This window comes from Diadema antillarum, unplaced genomic scaffold (genome assembly GCF_040938485.1).
Source record: "Diadema antillarum isolate AM-2024a unplaced genomic scaffold, OU_Dant_1.0 scf00000022, whole genome shotgun sequence".
NCBI lineage: Eukaryota > Metazoa > Echinodermata > Echinoidea > Diadematoida > Diadematidae > Diadema > Diadema antillarum.
Window position 1 is genome coordinate 4,666,385 of NW_027270911.1, and position 22,703 is coordinate 4,689,087.

Genomic DNA, 22,703 nt, shown 5'->3' on the forward strand with positions numbered 1-22,703 from the left:
GCAGGTGGATGAGAGCTATCGTAGCTTTTTGTTTGATGGTGAGGTGACCCCATGTACTTCTGGTGAGGCAGGTAAGCCAGTGGTCATCCTGCGGGATACGGGGGCCTCTCAGTCGTTGATGGTGGATGGTGGTATGACTTTTCCACCAGATAGTGCAGTGAATGCAAAAGTCTTGATTCAGACTGTTGATGGCAGTTATATGTCAGTGCCACTGTATAGAGTGGATTTGAAGTGTGACCTAGTTTCTGGTCCTGTTACTGTTGGAGTTGTTCCTGAGTTGCCCATGGCAGGCATTGATTTTTTGTTGGGGAATGACTTGGCTGGGGACAAGGTGGTTGCGTCTCCAGTTGTTTCGGATAAACCAGTGGTGGTTGCTGAAACTGAGCAGTTGCAGGAGGAATTTCCTGGGATTTCCCCAGATTGTGTTGTGACTAGGTCTCAGGCTCGTAGAGCTGTTCAAGATGATGCGGATTCTGTTGATGTGGAGGAGAATTCCGGTGTTTGGTTGGCAGAAACCTTTTTCAAGGATCTGAATGATGGGGTTGCTGTATTAGGCTCCGAGGCTAACAGTGATGGGCTGTTTAGCAAGTCTTCCTTGGTTGAAGCACAGCAGGCAGACTTTGAGTTGAAAGGCTTGTCTCAGACGGCGTGTTCTGAGGCTGAGGCTGAAAAGGTCCCTGAGTGCTATTATGTCAAAGATGGCATTTTGATGAGGAAGTGGAGACCTCCCCATAGGCCAGCTGATGAGGATTGGACGGTGGTCCGTCAAGTTGTTGTCCCTCCTAGTTACCGCGGTGAGATCTTGAGGATTGCTCACGAGTTACCTGTTGGCGGCCATTTAGGCGTCAGAAAGACAAAGGATCGGATCATGAGGCATTTTTATTGGCCAGGGTTGAATGTGGATGTGGCTGAGTTTTGCAAGACTTGTCACACATGTCAGGTGGCTGGTAAACCACAGCATTCAGTGAAGCCGGCGCCATTGATTCCGATACCTGCGTTTGAAGAACCATTCAGTCGGGTTCTAGTCGACTGTGTTGGACCTTTGCCTAGGACTAGGTCGGGTCACAAGTACCTCTTGACAATCATGGATATGTCTACACGGTTTCCAGAGGCTATCCCATTGAGAAATATCACTGCTAAGACTGTGGTAGATGCTCTAGTGCAGTTTTTCACTAGGTATGGGTTGCCCAAGGAAGTGCAGTCTGACCAAGGGTCAAATTTCATGTCGGGCATATTTCAAGAGGTGATGTATCATTTGGGTGTGAAGCAGCTGAAGTCGTCAGCTGATCATCCCCAATCCCAAGGTGCGTTGGAGCGCTACCACCAGACCCTAAAGACAATGATTAGGGCATTTTGTGAGGAGTATCCCGAGGATTGGGATAAGGGCATCCCTTTCCTGCTGTTTGCAACGAGGGACTCCCCAAATGAGTCGACGGGTTTCAGCCCATTTGAGTTGGTGTACGGTCATGAAGTCAGGGGCCCACTGAAGCTCATCAAAGAGAAATTCATGACGGAGGATGATGAGGTCCACCTACTTGACTACGTGTCAAAGTTTCGTGAAAGGCTTTCAAAGGCTTGTGAGGTAGCTAGGGAACACTTGAAAGTGTTACAAGAATCTATGAAGAGAAAGGCAGACAAAAATGCCAAAGCCCGAACTTTCAACCCGGGTGACAAAGTTCTTGTACTGCTGCCCATACAAGGTGAACCACTGAAAGCCAAGTTCAGTGGCCCATACTGTGTCAAAAAGAAACTCAGTGATGTGAACTATGTGATCAGCACACCAGATAGAGGCAAGCATCAGAGAATGTGTCATGTCAATATGCTGAGAAAGTGCTATGACAGAAAGTCAGTTGGTGTGACATAGTAGAGGATAGCACAGTAGAATTTAAGGGTGAAAAGTTTTCATCGCAATTCATTTCCAGTGTATGTGTTTAGCATATTCATTAATGTGTGCAAAACAGTTTGATATGATTGTATAAGCTCCAAGAATCCAAGCAATATCATTGTAAATGGTATCCATGAAAAGAGAACATGGAATTAATGCAGCTATTCAAAAGGCATGTGATAGTATGTGATTATTGTTGCTTGACTTGGACTTTACCTCACATTCATTGTAAATAATAATGAGAAATTGTGAAGGTAAAAGAAACCCTTGCTACGGCAAGGCTTTCTTTTTCCCATGGGGGATGGTGTCACAAATGTACACACTAGTAGTTATATACATATGTATGATGTACTGTATGCATGGCTGTTTTAATGTGTATGTACACAGGTTGACCAGATTCATGGAGAACATTCCATATGGTATAGATATAGTACATACAGGCTGACCAGATAAGTGGAGAATTTTCTAGGTGGTATACAATGTAGCTATACAGTACATGCATGTAACAGGAAATACATTATAGCTCACTCAATCTAGAATGATTTCACCCATTCCAGAAAGTTCTGGGAAGTGCTAACATATTTGGCTGAGTGAGGCACTGTCCCTGTAGCCCAATGTGATTGGTAGTTATTCTTGGCAGTGATGTTTTGTACATAGTTAGGCAGTGAGTCATCCAGGTTTCCTGGAACTTAGACTGGCTAGTAGGTTGGAGAGAGTTATAGAATGTGCTAGAAGGGGTGAATAGATAGTATATAAGCTAGAGAAATTCTGCAGTAGGCAGAGTACCCAACACCTCTGCTCTGAGAGTTACGTCACTTCTGGCTCTGAAGCGACTTGTTATAGTCAGTCCTGTGTTACCTGCTGACCTGTTATGTTTGTGGAGATAAGGCCTGGGAGACGTTTTGCCTGCGGAGAATTTCTTCATTGGAGATAGACTCCATGTTTTTATGTCAATGGACATTGCTACAGCAAAGCTGTGACGGGCTGGATTCCTAGCTGGACAATATAAAGTGAATCATCCTTCAACGCATCGACTGGACGTGGTCGTTGGATTCTGCACATTTCGCTGTGAACATTATACCGTGGACCTATCACATGGACATATACCTGGATTAATACCAAGGATTATCGCAACCTGCGTTTGGATTTACGTCGAAGGAATCATTCATCGGTGCATCGCGGATCATTCATTTGTGCATTGAACATCGTATTTGGACACTTTCAAAGGATTACTTAATGCATGTAAGTGATATATTGCGTGTAATGCCTACGTAAGTAATTCCATTACTGACTTATATTTGTTTCTTGTGATCATTATTGTACTGATGTGACGCCGATTACCAGTCTGTACCCACAATATCACTGTTAATAAACAGCCTGAACATCAGTTGATTGTTTCTTTTGTGCGATCATTCTCAGAGTGATATTGGTCGTAACAAGCCACACATAAAATTTTCTGGAATTAGAAGTTTGTTTGTTACAAAAAAAAAAGAAAAGAAAAATCTTCAAAAGCTACATTACAGTTCTAGATGTAGCAAACTTCAAATTGTGCTTGATTCTCTGTTCGTCTGAGGAGTAGTGTCTTGCAAGAACAATGTGTTTGATGTTGGCCAGCAAACCTTGGAAGGGAATTGATCATCACACACCTCGGAGAAAAATCTTTGTGATTGATCCACTGACTAAGTTACAACTGATTTCTAGTGCTCGTGATGAGCATGGGCCCGTATCTATCCCAAAGTTTTGGCTAACATGAGGGTACTGCATCATATGACTTCCACAGCATTGGTCTCCAGTTTTCTACCTTACCGTTAATGTCGTTCACTTTGTTTTTTACTGTTTCTGTGTGTGTGTTTTGTTGTTGTCTGTATTTGCATTTGTATCTGTGCTTGTATTTGCATTTAAGCTTGTAAACAGTTGTCTCCGCATAATTGGGTACCACTTTATAATCAAGTACCTGGCTTATAACTGAACAAACAGTTCCAATGTGTGTCATATTTAAGCATTTCGGTTTAAACGGGTAGAAATTTTCCAGACAAGCCTCATCTATTCACATTATTTCGCACAGAAAGTATTCAAATCAATGTGTGTAAATGTAAATTCTGAAGAAATTTTGAGATTCTTAGAGGGGATGGAGCACTATGGTTTACGTTCAAACATGTTCAGTGTGCATCAGAGCAATCACTTTGTCGTATCACTACAAGTAGACACATTTATACATGCCCTGTAAAAACCTTTACGTGAGCATCACATACTACTGTATACGCCGTTATTTTGGCGAGGGTTTAATTTTCGCGAATTTCGCAAATTGCAGTTGGATCGCGAATTTAACAACACGCGAAATTGTCTCCTTGTGCTTTGTTGTTAGAGCATTAACGTAAGCGTCGGCGTCAATTCGCGAAAATGTCTATGACCTCGTCATTCGTGAAAATATCTGTACGCGAAAATAACGGCGTATACAGGTACTCTTACCAAACCTGCATGTACATACACAGTGAGCACACTAACCACTATACGTGTCTAGCCAGGTCTCGATGTGAACGAAGAATGAGCTAGTCCCTCTGAGACTCTAACCATTGTTCGGAATGTTTGCGAAAAGTGGACCTACGATCGCCATTATTGGTGACTATGGCTGCATGCAAAGCTTACAAAGTCAAAGTGCATTTACATATGTCATTTGATATGACCTGTCCGACAAACAGATTTTATACTTTCATGAATGGCAAATCTGCACTCATGCAAGCAGTGCCTCGGCATGGATTATGGCATACCGATTTTCAAAGTACTGTACGAGCTGAAATTTTTGCTTAACAGATATTTTCGCGAATTGCTACATGGAGGATATTTTCGCGTGTTGTTAATTTCGCGGTTGCGAGGGTCTAATTGAACTTAGCTATTTGCGCAGTGCTATTTTCGTGTGTTGTTATTTTCGCGGTTCAAAGGCGCTTCGCGAAATTCGCGAAAATAAAACCACCGCGAAAATTTCAGCTCGTACAGTATTGATATCCTTTGTAGTTCGTCATACACAAGGTTCAGTAAGACTCGATAATTCTGTCGGTTTGTGTGTTGTTTCCCTTGAAACCATTTTGAGAGATATTGGGGTTTCTCCGAAAGCTTCTATGCGACTTTGAATGAGCTGTGAGCTGTAGTGGCATACTGTGCATGCTGAAATATGGTGCAGATAGGTGCATAGTGTGTGGTAGCTGTAACGTCAAAGAAACACGCCCAATGGCTTATCAAGTACTCCGCTTAATCGGGTAAGAAATGCTCTGCCCGACACTACCCGATTAAGCGGAGAGTACTGTATATGTTTTTGTCTGTCTGTGTGTGTGTGTGTGTGTGTGTCAGCATATGTGTGTGTGTGGACACCTTTATGAGTTTGTATTTTTGTGTGTGTGTGCCTGTTTGTGTCTGTGGGATACATACTGTATTATAAAATGGGTTCAAGAATGTAGCCAATTGGAAGCGCTGAAATGAGTCACGTGTGCGTGCATTAATTTCTTAGTAAATGCACGGCCAGGGCCTGACGTACGTCACAATGTTTACACTAGCAGTGCGCACTCAATCAGTTGTTACAAGTGCGTCACGCGCTACTATACGCGCTGTCAATCCTGTAAACAACTTCTAGTTCGGGCTGCCACAACAGCCGGCGGCCTTTCTTGTGCATAACACGTGGCGTACGTATACTTTTATACGTACGTACAGTCCTTATGTGCGGGATTTCCGAGTGCAACGTGCGTAAATGTTTGGGACGAACATCTTCGGACATCTTGACTTTTGAGTGAGTGCTACATGTAGCTGACTGGTATTGACCCACTAAGGTACGTGAATAATGCTGTTAGTTTTCGACCCATTTTATAAAACAAATGATGCACAGGATTATTTCGTGGCGTTAGTGAAGGTGCGGCGCGCTCGAGAGTATTGACAATGGTGCGACATGCACGAGGCGCACACACTCTATCCTGTGCATCATTTGTATACTACTATTTTCATCTCTGTATGTCCAAACTTGATTTATGAAGTATCAGGACTTGACAAGAATTATTTACTAATTGGGCTTTGGTGGTGAGGTAATATTGTCAAGACTTCAAGAGCAGTGACCATGTGAGAGAATTCAACAGTGGAGAATTGACAGAGGGAAGTCAGCTTAGTCAAGTGATCTTAATGATTAGGCAGTTTCTTCTCAAATTCAAGGTAGATACAATGTACTTTGAAGATATGTTGATGGATCAAGATTGAAGGTCAAAGTCTGTGATAGAAAACACTACTAGTATTTGTCATGGCTTAGAAATGAATGTTTAGATGAGGCTCGCAATCATTAATTATGACAGGGTAGTTTTGCAATGTCCTTCTTGAAGAAATTTGATGCACATGAGTGCCAAAAAAAAAGTCCACTTTTACAGTAAGCATGTACAATATGTGCTTCTTCAGCAGAATGCAAAATTTTGACATAATTTTCACACCTAGGAATATTCTGTGTCTACAGTAGTCCCTGACCACCCTTTGTCTCTTCTACCGTGTTTTGGTCTGCAGCATCCGTCAGCTGCCCCAGAAGTTCCTAGACCTGCAAGCACAGTCCCGTAAGTGCCGTCTGGCAGGGATCAAGGCACCGGCCAGGCTGCCCTTGGACACCCCACTCCAGCCAGGCACGGCATGGCCTGCAGCTGCCATCACACGCACAGTGGAGCTGGTTACCAATCAGATCCTGGTGGCCTGTGTGGAGGTAAGATGGATGTTAAAGAATTGTAAAAACATGGCAACCATTTCCTTTAATGCAGAAGATATATCAGCGTTAGCTGTTTAAATAGTAGTTTATAGTAGCCATTTATAAGTATATCAACAAGCAAGATAATGATGGCCACTATATATTTTTGTTGACATCCATCGTAGATTCGTACATCTTAGATTCTCAAAACTCATACAATATATACATGACATGCTGGGGTCAGGGTTTCTTATACAACAGGTGAACAACCCACGTTACATCATGGGTGAAAAAAAAAAGAGAAAGAAAAAAGATTGTTACCGTTGGCTGCCAGAGTTCCGTGATAGTGATCTGTGTAGTGCTCAGAAAGTGAAAGCCTTCTCCCTGTATATGAAGGAAGAGCCACCTATTTTTGGACAATGCACATGTAAGAATAGAATCTGTTGAGAAGTTCAGAGTGAATTCAGCACAGTGAGATTTGACTAGCTTGCGTGGAAATTATATCCCCAGTGGAGGACTTTTTATATAGATATTCCAAGCATTGGGACATATGTGCTGAAGTGCTTTCTGGGCCCTTTCGCGTAAAAACACGCAATCAAAAATTAATCAGAAAAGCAAACATAGGTCAGGTATCGGCCAATAAGAATCAAGTATTCACAGACTTAACCCTAACTAGGCCGGGGGGGGGGGGGGGGGGGGGGGCCTCCGAGGCCCTCCCCCCCCCCCCCCGACGTTTCGCGCGATGTATCGTTATCGCGAGAAGCTATTACCGCGACGTTTCATGACTTTTTTATTTTGAGTCTCCCGCATCTTTTGACACCAAATTTTCGATGCCTGGGTGCGCGGTTCCGAAGTTGCGCATAAATATGCACGTGCATGTCAGACCAAAAATTGCTCAAAAACGTGAATTTGTGTACAATTTCAATGCAAACTGTGTTTACAGGCATATTTCATAATAGCATGATTATTTTGGGGGTTTATTGATTAAAATCAATTAATGACACATTTTCTTGTCCGGAACAATGTCACGGACAAATTTCATCGAAAAAACAATGAAAAACATAAAGTCGAAAAAATAAAGAAATACATGTATATACGAAATTCAAAAAACAATGAAATACTTTTTTCTGATTGTGCAATTTTTTTCTCTTACATTTGCTAAGGACACTAAAAAGTATATTTACACCAAAAATGTGCCTGTTTTGAGCTTTTTTTAATGATTTATACCAAATTGTCTGATTTCATGCATCATTATGCATAAATTAGCATAATTTAGTGTAAATGAGAATTTTTGAAAAAAATTAACTTCATGGTACTTTAGATTACATCATAGGCAATGCGTGTGCCAATTTACGTCGCAATCGCGCTGTCGACGGCCGAGATCGGGGGGGGGGGGGGGGGCCTGGGAGGCCCCCCCGGCTCTATCATCTACCTAAATAGCCCGGCCTAGTTAGGGTTAAGTTTGGTTTTTCAACTTATGTTTCGTCTCGACTTTCATGCAACAGGGTCATGGTCACAGGAGCATTTCAAAGATGCACCCATCAATCCAAATGCCATTGCTTATAAAAGTAATAATAATAATTGCGTGTATATGGGACTTTATACTGGTGTTTCTAAGTGCACTGGTGCTATTCATTTTTTTTTTTAAAACCTAAACAACACTAGCATTAGGACAATGCAAAACCAAAATTGCAGTCCCAAAAGAAGAAGAAGAAAAAAAAAAAAACAATACATGTGATTCAGTGAGACAATAATTAAAAACTGACTGTGTGCGCCTCCATAAAAAAAATAACTGATTAAACAGATAAGTTTTGAGAAGGATTTTAAATGATTCATTAGATGAGACATTCTAAATATGAAGAGGAAGTTTATTCCATTTTATTTATTTCTGAGGAGTCGCGAGAGAATCGAATGTGTTTAAGGAGACCTCTCCAAGTATCCAGCTGGTCTTGGAGATGTCACTATGATGTCTATGACATCTCCTTAGTTGTGGCCAAGTAGTGGAAACTATTTTAGTCTGCAACATCTCTGAGACGTCTCCTTGACCTTGCAGAGACTCATAGCGACCTACCAGTGACAATATGGAGACATCTCCATGACTGAGAAGACGTTTTGGAGACATCACAGTGATGTTCCCGCAACTTCTTGGCAAATAAGTTGTCATCTTGTTTGGAGACATATCGGTCGTTGCCCTGGAGTCGCCTTCTCAGTGAGAGTGCAAGCCGTTTCCCACTCTTTAGAATCGCACGATTTGAGGCAGTCACTGGGATGTCTCCTCCAATGAGATAAGCTCTTAAAGGGTGCGTTCAAACGTTCTCCTACAGCAATTTTTACCGTACTGTACCTACACCAGTGGAGCACTCGAACACTCCTAAAGCGTACCCTACCGTACTGTACCAAGCCAAAAGTGGACGACTTTCCAATGTGCTCCAAAAGGGTACCAAAAGCATGCCAAAAGTTCGCATGTGAAGAATGTGCGTAACATGCCCATATGTCATAATGCAAAGACTTCACTTTCTTTGTTCGGGACATATTGAAGTACTTAAGTTCAAGCGCGCCAGCTGAATGACCCTCTTGCTACAAAATGCATTACCCCCTCTAGAAACAATTCAAGAGGTACGCTTTCTCAACAGAGCGCTGGAACTCTCCAAATCTGGCACAGTTCAGTACAATACGCTTTAGTTCTGTTTGCTTTGGTTTGCTTAAGAGCGCTCCAAGGCACTCAAAGTAGCCTCAGGAAATGATCACATGCTTGGTGAGATTTCTCAGAAGTGTAAGGAGTGTTAGTGGGTTCTTGTAATGCCATTTGGCATTCTTGCCTAGAATTATTGTTCACCCAAGGTTACCTGGAGGGGAAATAAAAGCTTTTGATAAAAATCGTGCTCAGGAAACCACATCACCTGCTTGGAACTGTCTCACTGAGACCTTGTCGATAACATCGGAAACTCTGCAATTTACGTAGATGGGAAAGTCCCCACATACATTCCAAGAATACTAGCAGGCATCACTCACACTCAATGTTGTTTATCACACACTTTTTGTAACTTTTTGTAGCTGATGGATTTGTGGAAAAAAGACTATCCCAAAGAATGGACAACGGGGATTAGGTGCCTTGCCTTGGGGCACTGCTTGTGCTGCTGCCTTGGGACTCGAACTGGGGACCCAAATAGTGAGAGTTTGTGGTCATTTAGAAGTGAAAAATGAGTGTGTCGCTGACCTGTGTGTCATCTTCATATTGTGCTTTCTTCAGTGACAGTACATTTTTGTCAGCACTTGATAAGACCAGTCAATTCAAATCAAATTCGATTTATTTTGATAGATTGTTTTCTCCTGGTACAAGTGAACTCCACATTATCAAAGAACTTTATTATTTGATTGACTTTCATTGTTTTAAAAGGGACAGTAGCCATTAGTATTTTGCTTTAGATATCAGTTGGTTTACCAAACAGGCTATGATTAAACATCACAAACTGTAAAAATCAATGTTATCCAAGGTAGATGTGAATATACAGCATATGTCCTCACATTTAAGATAAGCATGTAATGTCATTGATAGAAATGTCAGCAGGAGTTATTCACACTCAATATTGTTTGTCACACACTTTTTGTAACTCTTTGTGGCCAATGGATTTGAGGAAAAAAAGACCACCCCCAAAAATGGGCAATGAGGATTAGGAGGATTAAGATTAGATTAGGTGCCTTGCCTTTAGGGCACTGCTTGTACTGATGCCTTGTGATTTGAACTGAGGACCCAAATAGTGAGAGTGTTTGGTCATTTAGATATGAAAAATGAGTGTGTTATAGACCTGTGTGTTCTTCTTATTGTGCTTTCTTCAGTGACTGTACGTTTTTGTCAGCACTTGATAAAACCAGTCAATTCAAATCAAATTCGATTCATTTTGATCGTTTTCTCCTGGTACAAGTGAACTCCACATTATCAAAGAACTTTTTCATTCGATTGGCTTTCATTGTTTTAAAAGGGACAGTAGCCATTAGTGTTTGCTTTAGATATCAGCTGGTTTACCCAACAGGCTATGATCAAACATCACAAACTGTAAACATCACAAACTGTAAACATCACAAACTGTAAAAATCAGTGTTATCCAAGGTAGATGTGAATGTACAGAACAATTACGTTCTCACTTTTAACACAAGCATGTAATGTCATTGATAGAAATGTCAGCAGAAGTCATTTACACTCATTATTGTTTGTCACACACTTTTTGTAACTCTTTGTGGCCAATGGATTTGAGGAAAAAAGACCACCCCCAAAAATGGGCAATGAGGATTAGGAGGATTAAGATTAGATTAGGTGCCTTGCCTTTAGGGCACTGCTTGTGCTGATGCCTTGTGATTTGAACCGAGGACCAAAATAGTGAGAGTGTGTGGTTTTCTAGATATGAAAAGTAAATGTGTTACAGACCTGTGTGTCATTTTCATAACCTATGCTTTCTTCAGTGACAGTACATTTTTGTCAGCACTTGATAAAACCAGTCCATTCAAATCAAATTCAAATTTATTTTGATTGTTTTCTCCTGGTTACAAATGAACTTCACGTAATCAAAGTTATTATTTGATTGGCTTTCATTGTCTTTAACATCACAGGGATAGCCATTTATGTAAATGTTGCTTTTGAGATCAGCTGGTTTACCAGATAGGCTTTGATTTACAGCCGTAACATCACAAACTGTAAAAATTACTGTTATCTAAGCTAGATGTGAACACATGGAATCTGTTCCTATGTTTAACACAAGCATTTAATGTCATTGATAGAAATTTCACTAGCTTTTAGTTTCATCTTTGGATTTAGAATCTGAAAATTAATGTGCTATGAAATTTCAGTACAATTGTATTAAACACAGTGGATGTTGAGAGTGACATAATGTGTGAATTTATTTATCTATTTATTTTACCAAACAAACATCGTCAACATTGTCAAAACAGTAAATAAAAAGTACAGTTTTGGCAAAAAAAGAACCGGCAATAGCGTGCAGGCTAGTCGAGGCCAGTCCTTTCTATGATATAGTTTAATATACACTGTGCAAGACAACAGGTTCAATTTTAGATGCACAGAATGCAAATGAGTTATACTGTATCAAGAAGTTTTGATGGGTGGTTTCCTCAGCAACACATGCATGTGGTCTGACATTAAAATCCAATTTGAATAAATGGCATCGTGGCTTGGACAGAGTGAATTATGATCGGAAGTTACAGCCCAAGAGCATCATTTATCACAACAAAAGGACATTTTCTCATAATTGTAGTATTCAAAGCATAATTTAATGATATCGTAGTTGCATTGAGTGAATTATTTAAGCTTCACGAAACGGGGTTTCAAATTACGACTTGAATGTGTCAGTAAATGAGGTCAGTCACACATATTGAGATATTTTAAAGGGTATTTTGTCCCTTTCATTTCCAGGTTGTTTGTTTTTGTTGTTGTTGTTTTTTGCAGCAAATGTTATGTATCTGGCTGCTTTTTTTTTTTTGCTTGCCATGGTCTTCATAATTCCAGAGCTACAATGTAAATTATAGTTCTGGTTTGATATCTTGCGGCCCGGGCTGTGATATATAAACATTTCAATAGTCTTCTGCCTACGTGACTGTGGTTGCCACGGTGATGACTGTCAAGTCCCATGATGCAAGAGGAGATCAAAACAATCACGCTGCCCCACTCTGTGGTGCATTGTTTGACGTTGGCCATGTTTTCTGGCTTGTTTTTTTTTTTTCTCCCTTTGTTTAAAAGTTGCTCTTTGTCTGTGTGGGTTGGTTTGTTTAAGCTACAATAATTGACAAAGTCGTGCCTCCCAGAAATGGACAACAATTTTTTTTTTTTTGGCTTTTTGTATCTTTTTTTTTTGGGGGGGGGGGAGAGGAGTCACAAGACAATGACAAGAAATAGGACAAGCCTAAGACCAGAATTCGGCCAGTGTACCACTTTCAAGAAGCCGAGGATGTTCTGTTTGTTACACGATTCCCACGCGGCTTGATATCAACTCACCTCTGTCGTCATCAGATAATACGCAAGTCAAAAGGCTACTGTTTCTCCAAGTATTCTAACTGCCAGGAGGAAATAATAATCAACTATTAAAGGAAGTCCTCCGGGCTATAATTGTCTGTGATGCAAAACTTTTCCTTGAGATATGAGCCTCTGTCAGTTTGTGGTCAGTGTCGAGAGAAAGAACTGATGTCATCAGCCTCAAGATATTTCTTTGTCTTCCTTCTCTCTTTCTCTTCTGATCTCTTCTCTCTCTCTCTCTCTCTCTCTCTCTCTCTCTCTCTCTCAACGCACACACACAAACACACACATAGGCCCAAATTCACGAAGGTGGTACAAATGAAACCATGGTTTAAACCATGGACAAAAACCATGGAGCGCCACGAAATTGGTCATTTCGTCATCAAAATGACCGTTTCGTTAACGAAATTATTATTTCGTGGACAAAATGTTCATTTAGTTACAAAATGTTCATTTCGTTACAAAATAAACGAAATGACTGATTTCGTAACAAGATATTCCATGCGACACTTGGGCGCTCCATGTTTTTTGTACGTGGTTTAAACCATGGTTTCATTTGTACCACCTTCGTGAATTCAGGCCATAAAGTCAAAGTTGTCTATAGCAGCCACCCAAGGGAGATGACAAGAGTGGGCATTGTAGAGAGGTGGCCACTATTGACAGGTCCTCTGACATTCCATGTGTTGTCACTCACATACATTTACAATGTGTATGTATAAGTATGCACCTATGTTTCATGCCATTCTTGATTGCATTAGTGCACCCTATAGCATGACTGCAGCAAGTGAGCTGTGCATGACTGCGTCGTCGTGCCTAAAGATGATGAAAAATATGATTAAAGGGACTGCACAGTACTAGTTGAGGTAAGTGATTCATGTTTTGAACATTTCTAAGTGAGATAATGAGAAGCCTCTTATGAAATATGAAAGAGCATGTAATTTTATAAAGGATTCAACGTTTATTTGATGAAAATTGGTTTTGAAATGGCTGAAATATCCAAAAAAGTGATAATAATAAAAGGCGACAGGCCATAACTTTATAAAGATCTATTTGTTTCACCTTGTTTTTGGATATCTCAGCCATTTCAAAACTGATTTTCATCAAATAAACTTTTGATACCCTTTAGAATTGCATGCTCTTTGACATCTTATAGAGTGGTTTCTGAACATCTCGCAAAACGTTGGAATCTAAATCCTCACCTCGACCAGAACTGTACACACCCTTTAAAGGATGATCAAACCAGGAAAAATTGTTTTGAAACAGAATTTTGCACTCCCAGAAGATTCTGCACACCAAGCTCTTGAAGATGCTGTACTTGATGTCATCCAGTCCTTCCATGAAAGTATGAGGATGGCCCGTTTTGCAGAAGCATGACCGACACACGTCTGAACTCAACACTGCCCTCATTGTATTGTTTGGTATTCATGACTGGAATGGCTGCAGAGCAGAAAACATGCTGAATTATTGACTGGGCTTCAGCTCCGCAATTTTTCAGTTTTTGAAGCTATGCACTTAGAAATGCCTCTACTAACCATCACATATTTTACTAGGTTTTTATTTATGTAAATTTCACAAGTCAGGTGCTCCTTGCAAATTTAATAACACACAAAAATATTGGCTCTGATCCTAAAATAAGTGCGATGTGCACATATGCATATTCTTCTGTTCTTTACTGTATTCCATAATCACGAATTTAACGACTTAATGAAATTGTTAAGAAGTCACAATTTGGAAAAGAAAATAGATTACACTTGCTCAGCATTGAATTGAAGTCATTGATCATATTTCACAATGAAACCAAATACAATATATGTCACAAGATTAAAAAAAAATCAAAATCATCCGATTACAATTTAAAACATTAATAAAAAGATGTGTTGCTACAAAACTAAATGCAATGATATCAGGGTGAATTGACAACACGTGGATATCTGTGAGTAAATGACAGAACCAAAGCTTCATTTTTGTTATACACTATGACCCCATTTACAGTACGGGGCTGGGCCGAGTCGCGGCCGAGCCCCGCAACTTTGTCCGTTTACACTGCCGGGCTCGGCCGCGCTTTTGATACAAACCTTTCAATATTTTGTCGTAGTGGCGCTGATCTGCTTGTAAACAAACGCGATTTGGTATTGTCAAGTTTACAGACCCTTTGCCAACTGAATTCCGTGGCGACAAAGTCGCTGTTCGGGCAAAGGCCTTTGTCGAAGGAAAAAATCCTTTGCAGGACAAAACCACCTTAAACTATACTAGTTTTTGATGTTGAGGGGGTTAATATCCTGAATAGCGAAATAGTACAGGCAGAGGGTTTGGAAGCCAGACTAAAAGTGGCTGCGCATTTGGCCCAGTTTGCATTTACACTGAGAAAAGGCCGGGCTCGGCCGCGGCCGACACCACCTTCAGAGCGTGGCCAAATGCGCGGCCAATTTTGGCCTCGCATTTGGCCTTTTGCGCGTTTACACTGAAATGAAGGTGGGCTCAGCCGCGGCCGAGCCTTGCACTGTAAATGGGGTCTCAGTGAAATATGGTGGAACCAATAAAAAAGCAATCCTTGTAAGAATTGGTTCGTTTGTGAATGGCATATGGCATATAAATAAAGTAAATTATGAATAAATTAAAAGACAGATTGTTAAGCAGAGGGGTGAAGATGTAGTATGATCTTCTTTTTATCTCCCTCTATGCAAATAAAATTTGTAAGATCGCTGCTCCTGATCTAAGTTGTTGTTAAAATGTAAATCAGCAGTTGCAATCTTACAAGTTGTATTTGTACAGAGGGAGACAAATTGAAGAAAATCGTACCACAAAGTAAGTGTTGTTTGTCACTACTATCATCAATTGTCACAACGCCATTTATCTTTAGCCTTAAGCCCTCAATTACATTCTGAGCACATGCTGTTTACTGGTTTGAAATGACTTGTTTTGCTGACTGCAAATGACTGATTACTCACCAAATATAAAATCCCCATTAAATTGCATGCATCAATAGATCAGTAGAGTAATGTTCTTTTCGCAGAACTGAAATAAGTTGCACAAATCTAAAGGGCATCAGAGGGATTTACACCTTTTTAAGCACTTCTCGTTAAATTTTTAAAATGTATTCCCACCTAGTCTCTGTGAGTCAGACCCAAGACAGTTGTTTCTTATATTATTTGCGGTCAACTTTATGTGATATGATATACAGTCCAACCTGTCCATAGCGGCCACCCAAGGGAAACGAAAAAAGTGGCCATTATAGACAGGTCGCCCCTATAGACAGGTTTTTTAACATGCTTTTTCTCTCAGAGGGAATTGTGGTCATAATATACACAGCAGGTGGATGCTATAGACAGGTGGTCGCTAAGACAGGTTTGACTGTATGTAGGCTTTCATTAAATTTCCGAACAGAAAAAAAGAAAAGATTTGTTTGTATGTAGGTCGGTATAAGAGACTTGTGAAGTGGTGATGACATCATTTCCTTATCATAGATACTTCAATGATCGAGACCTGGTTCACTTTTTTATAAAAACATATGTACAAGTAGCTTTATAAATTCCGTGCAGTTTATATATGGTTTCATATCCGGCATTTAAGAAACTTGTGTCATTTTGTTTGTTTAATTTGACTTTGCTTTTATCAAACTATAATGGAATGTGGACTGGAGTGCCACTTTAAGAGAGTATCTCTCCCTGCAAATCCTCCCTGGGGATGTGGGTAGAAGTGATAGTTCTGCTACACAAAAGAGGACCCGTTCAGGGAGCACTTTTAAAAGCATTTAGACATTTAGTGGTAGAATGGCATATATTACTCGGTTGAGAAATTCACATATTGTTGATGCATTTGAGACTGGTATATACTCAGAACATTTAGAAAGAAAAAGAAGAAAGATTAGAGAAATTTCTAGGAATTCTGCTGCCTATGGCTCTACATTGTCAAGGTGGGAGATGCTGAAAGTGGGGTTTTATTGTAAGCGTTGATGGCTCATGAAGCTCTAAACCTAAAGCCTCTCATGTAATGGACTTTGATTGAATTTGAGAGAGTTTGTCAAAGATGGCTTAGTAAATCCTTATTCAAGCGTGAAGCCTGTCCCATTGGTAATTACCTGATAATCGTTGTGAGATTTTTTTCTCTCTGTTCAGCTTTACCTCATTTGAGTGACAATCATTAATGCTGACATTTTCAGAAGTATGAAGTATATTGTACTTTCCTGCATTATAGTGGGGGAGATAATTTTTTTTAATTTTCACAATGAAAATGCCTCAGATACTGTATGTTTTGCCTTCAATTACTGCTCCATACTTGTTAAATTCTAAAGCTCATTGTGTGGTCATTCATAGTGTAGTCCCATGAGTACATATGTGTGTGTCCTTTCTGTTCCCAGTACAGAGGAGAGAAAAAAAAAACGATTGCCCAAACATCTTCAAAATTTCACTTTAAGGTAAAACTATGCAATTACACAATCTGCATTTCACAACAAATTTCGACTATCAACTCTCTGAAAGATAACATTTTTGGCACTTTAATGGAAAAAAAAATATTGTAAAATGGGTATTCATGATCATGTAATGGCATGATTTTACAGTGGGATTATGACCATATCTTACACAACACTCCACTTTTGTGTAAGTTCTGGCTGAAGTTCAAAGGCCAGCTAATGTAGTTTTCTCTCAATAAGTCATCAAATCATGACTTTCTAAAACAGTAGGTTCCTGATATTTTTTTTCTTCGATATACTTGTATTATCAGACTGACACTACAAAAAGTGAACTCTCTGTCCAATTCTCTCAACATCATATCAAATGGTGATTTCTTAGCTTCTGATATTACTTCAGTTAGCCTGTTTTGTAAAAAAGCAGTTCAAATTGAGGTGAGAGCCTATAATGAGAAAGGATCTTATTGTCTCCCAACCTCCCCCCTCCCCTCCTTAAGAAGCTAACAGGAGGAGCGACAAATAGGAGTCTCACGTACAAAAAAGCTACCTCACTTTTCGCTTGCTAAATTTACATTGGACACAAATCTGCTTCCTATACCCTGTGGAAGCAGCACTCAGCAGATTTCACAGAAATTGTGCGATGCCTTAAACAAAAGCACAAATACACACGCACACACACACAAATATATATATGTTTATATACACATATATTTTGTTTTCCGGAAGGTCATTAACAGAAGTTGCTGACTGACAGATGTAAATTGTGCAGTAGCCCCAGAGGCAAGTGTTTAAATTGAGCAGTGATATTCACCGCAAGATAAGAATTGCACAATGGATATTTTCCGGCCCCTCTCACTCCTATTTGAGAAGGCTTTCACATCAGAATTTCCTTCGGGGAAAAGGAAACTATGTCGTTTCTGCCTCACTTTCTTCCTTCTAATGTTGCAAGTCTTAATAAACCAAAGCAAAATATAAATGACCGATTTCCTGAGAATACTGGATATGTTCCTCGGGGATCATTCTAAATGTGTGATATTCTGTTTCTTATTTTCTCATTGCTGATACTGGTATATATTACTCTTTCCCTTTCATTTACTTTTCCCTTATGGGTAGTTTAGACAGACCAATTTTCACCTTTATTGTTTGGCAGTATTTAGTACTGGTTTGTTTGGGGTTTTTTTTCCCAAAAGATACTCACAGGTTTCATGGAAAATACTGTTTTCCCAAATTATATTGCTGCACATATCTATTACAGGAAACAAACAAAACTTTTTTTACCCAAAATGAGCCATTTCATTCCTGAGAATACTGCAAAGTTGTTTACAAGGTCGCCATTCCTGGCTACAACCATGTGGGAAAAACAAATGTATGTGGATGGTGAAAAGATGATACTTGATTTGTCAGTCATGCGATATTTAATTGTAGAAATGAACAGTTAAAGTAGGAATGGATGGAAGGTCAAGAAAACTTTAAAAATTTTCATTGTTCCAGTCGCAATCTACGGAACTGTCCAATATACATCATTCTGAGGGGAATTCAAAATGGCCATTTTGTCATGTGACCACAAAGTCACCTGGCTTGGAAGCCCTCCTTCAAAAATAACGACAAACACCCTCACATGATTACATATTTTTCTCAGCTCCTTTGAAAGAAAGGAAGCATTTTGGCTCTTCACAAAGTGACCGTTTGAACTCAAAAAAACTTCCTTCCCCCTACCCCCCTCCCCCAGCGCTCATACACGACGGAAATGGAAAAAAGACCACAAATGTGGACGGCAGACCAAGGGTAAAGAACTAGTTGCATATACTGGGAATTTGCCGATGGGGCTGCACCGTTTCTCCCACTGATTGCTAGATGCGAGCTTCTAAGGGATTATGGGAGACTTGTGGCGAGGCGAGATGGACAGACAGACAAAAAGATAGAGGGATAGGAGGAGAAAGAGATCGGGAGAGAGAAAAAGAACGAACGAACGGATAGGGGTTTGGCTTGAATGACAGCCACCCAACCATCACATGTCTTGCTCTGCAGAGCTGACGACGGAGTGTATCAGTGCTTTATGAATCGTTATTTTGCACGTATGAATAATTTCTCAAACAAGTCATCCTTTTGAAGTCAGAATTTCTAGCAGTGCTTGATATTGAATATCTTCTTCTGTACATTAGATGCGGATTAAGTTGTTAAGTAGGATTTACCCAGACAGTAGAATTGTCCAAATGTCAGAGACAAATATAAACATCAAGTTTAAGAATATCAAAGGTCAAAATGTCAAATGTAAAATTGGAGAGATATAGATATCCCAGTAAGTTTTTACTTCTGTCATTTTTTATTCTTGTGGCAAATTTTTCCTCTATCATTTTTGCTCCTTTGGCATTTTTGCCACTGATGTTTTTTTCCTGTAACATTTGTAAGTGCCTGCGTGCACACAGATAAAAAAAAAATAAAAAAAATCAATTTTGGATAGATATGAGTAGTTCAAGTGTGTTTTTAAATATTCATAGAAATCCTTTTAATTGGTGTATGTACAGATTTCAGAAATATGCAAAATCATGTATCAGCTCTCACGTAGGCATCAAAACAAGATAAAATTGTGACAATGATTTGCCCTCTCTACTCAGTCTTCACAATCTCCACAAACTGATATACGGGAACCTGGTATACGGGGTTCCCAATATGAAGACAAGAGTGCCTGCTCTCGTGGCCTAAATTCATGTTTCATTGAGTTATAAAGTTCCCAAAAATGGGTTTGATAAAAAAGGTTAGAGTTTATTCGATTAGCATAATATGTTCTCTTTCTGTTGGAAAAATTCGTATATCACAGTATTTTTACCTTTGTTCTGATTTAGTTTGCCCTTGCTCTGCTACAAAAGTCGTATGAACATGTACATTAGCGATCAAAGCTCATCACAGTGGATATCTGTGTTTGCTGACCCCAGTCATCGCATTCTGGTGCCTGATTTGTGTAGAACAAAAGAGTCTGTGAGCCCATAATTGCACGCTCTATTCATACATTGCATCCGATTGGTAATTTTATTGTTCAAGGGCACATGTAGTTGACCATGGGGAGGGGATACATGGACCGCTTCACTGCTTTCGCTCAGGTGGATTACCACCTTGTCCGTTCTCTGTCGATGGGCAAAAAGAATCTCGTTTGGGGACATTGAAGGTATTTAGAGAATTGCGGAAGGAACGGGTTAATAACAAAAGTAACAAAATTAGCCATTGATATAGTAACTCAAAACAGGACAGACGAGACAAAAACAAAACAAATACAAAAATCATGAACACAGAAGTACAGCAACATTGTATGACTGCATTGTAATTTAAAGTGTATTATAGTGCTTAAAGCTGCTTTTAAATAATGAGGATACAACCAAACAGCCACAAGGGCAAATAAAGACATCATTTTGTTACCTAGCTGCGACTATTGCATTAAACATGCAATTCAGTGATTGAAAAAGAAACACATCTTTGACAGTCACCCAGAAGAGCGAATGAATTGTCGTTTTTATTTGCTAATGGCAAAGATTGAGGGAGGGGTTATTTTTTCCAATGCCACCCCTACTTTGTACCTCTCCATTTAGAAACACCAGTGCCATTGCCTTATGATGCAAATATTTACTGCATTGAAATGATGTTTCTGTTTACTGTACGTATGCCATATATTTTAATAGCAAGTCTTATTCTTTGCGAGTTGGTACTTCTTGACTTATCAAAAGTGGTTTGATTTGTTGTCATGGAATGTAGCGATGGATGAAGCACTGTAAGCATACATGTCTCATTCATGTGGGGATCAGAGTCAAGAATTTTGCACAATTCATTCAATTTGCAAATTTGTGATTTATGACATTCACAAAAAATTCTACCCCCACAAAGTATGTAGAATATACAGTAGTTGATATTTTGCCATGAAATTTAGGTATGTTATCAGTCATACAGTCTACATGAACGTTTGCTCCATGACCATTCCCAGACTTTTTTTTTTTTTTTTGGGGGGGGGGGCTTGTTTTCTTGCTCTTGTTTTTGTCACGCCCAGTGAAAGAAGAGGCGGGATCGAGAAATCCAGAGGATATATGTTGGTTGTTTAGGCATTACAATTGTTAAAGTTTACCGGCAAAGGCTCTCTTTGAAGCAGACAGCTTTTCAGCTATTACAGTAACTGCCATTGTGACGGCAAAACGCAATGCGCGGAATCCACTTGTATTGTCAGAAAAGGGACGTACCTTGTAACGAGAGCCGGAGCGCCGGAAGTCGCCGCGACAGCAAAGTGATTACAGTGTCCCCGGCAGCGTGAGCTATGCAGCTAATTGCAATCAGCTGAATAATTCAAGGTTGCAATTGTTGTGAAGAGAGCATTATGAAACCGGGCCTGGATCTTAACATGTGTGCCCCTTTCCTGTTTTCTTCCGCTTTCCGCTAATAGTTTCTTGGAATGAGGTTAGTTGCTTGGCAGGCTTAGAAAAGAGTCCAGTGAGATTTCACAAACAGTCAATTGCACCAAGAATAGGAACTTCTGGAAAGCAGGAAATGTTCACGTCATGAATTATTCACAAATTTGAACGGACGGCCTTTTTTTTCCAAACGATTTAAATTTGTTCGTAAATATTGATGTCAAAGTGCCCTTCTAGAATTACTCTCTGTTTTGGAAGTGCCCACTTTCAGATACAACATGCATCTGTGCTTATCAGGACAATTACTCTGCAGATCAATTACCCTGCTGCCCTCTCTACCATTTTAGTGATAGGGTTAGAGTGAAGATCAGGGTACGGGTTAGGGTTAGGGTAAGAATTTCGGTGTGGGTCAGGATTAGTATAAGAATTAGGGTTTGGTATCAGGGGAAGGGTCTGGGTAATTCTCCAGGGGGTAATTTTCCTAGAACCACACGTGGCAGTATTATTGAATGACCGAGTGAGTATACTGTACAATCATGTGTGTATGAGTATGATCTATGCAGTTTCCCCTTTGTTCCTGGATGCAGCTACATGGATTCCACTTCATGAATCACCATTTTTGCTTGAAGGTTTGAATCAGGATATTGAATTATTGTGATTGTGAGGATTAACATGCTTTTTCATGGACTGATAAAATTTGTTTTTCAGTTCTTGTGAGACTGTGGTTATTGAAGTTGTATATACATGTACCAACACCCAAAGATTAAGATATCCCCCGATACTGAAGGGCATAAATGTACACTTTGCAAATATTACTTCGGCTATGACCCATCGGACACATGCAGTAGACTCATCATGAGCAATGTCCTTGATGGATCTCAAGTCTTTTTGTCAAATTTGTGCACACTTTCTGTGGATAATTAGAGTTTTGATCATAAGAAAATATCCCAAAGTTTAGATAATACATACCTGTGCAAATTGTGTTGTTCTGATGACATATGTACAGTATGAGCTTAGCAGAGATAGAGAGGGAGATGTAGAAACTTGACAGACAGAAACTTGGTTCTATTAATGCAGTGTAGAAGAAATAATGGCACATGTGAAGTGGGTATAAAGTTGTTCAGGACACATTTTTAAGTGTACCTGAAATGCATTGCCATGGTAACATTTCATCATGACACCCCCCCCCCCAAATTAGGAACAGGTGTGTGTTGCAGATAGAACCTCTTCTCCAGTTTTTATCAATGCGTTTCAAATCAAATTTGTAGAAGTATTATAGTAGTAATATTTTTGGTTTTTGT

The 22,703-nt window shown here is 39.8% G+C and overlaps 1 protein-coding gene across 1 annotated transcript in view; it reads left to right on the plus strand.

Annotated features, from left to right (window-relative positions):
* The window catches only part of LOC139731721 (RING finger protein 17-like), a 165,849-nt gene that overhangs the window by 135,894 nt on the left and 7,252 nt on the right, over positions 1 to 22,703 (plus strand). The window contains exon 35 of the mRNA XM_071642603.1: positions 6,416 to 6,605. Coding sequence (XP_071498704.1) covers positions 6,416 to 6,605 — 190 coding nt within the window. The remainder of the gene's footprint in view (positions 1 to 6,415; positions 6,606 to 22,703) is intronic.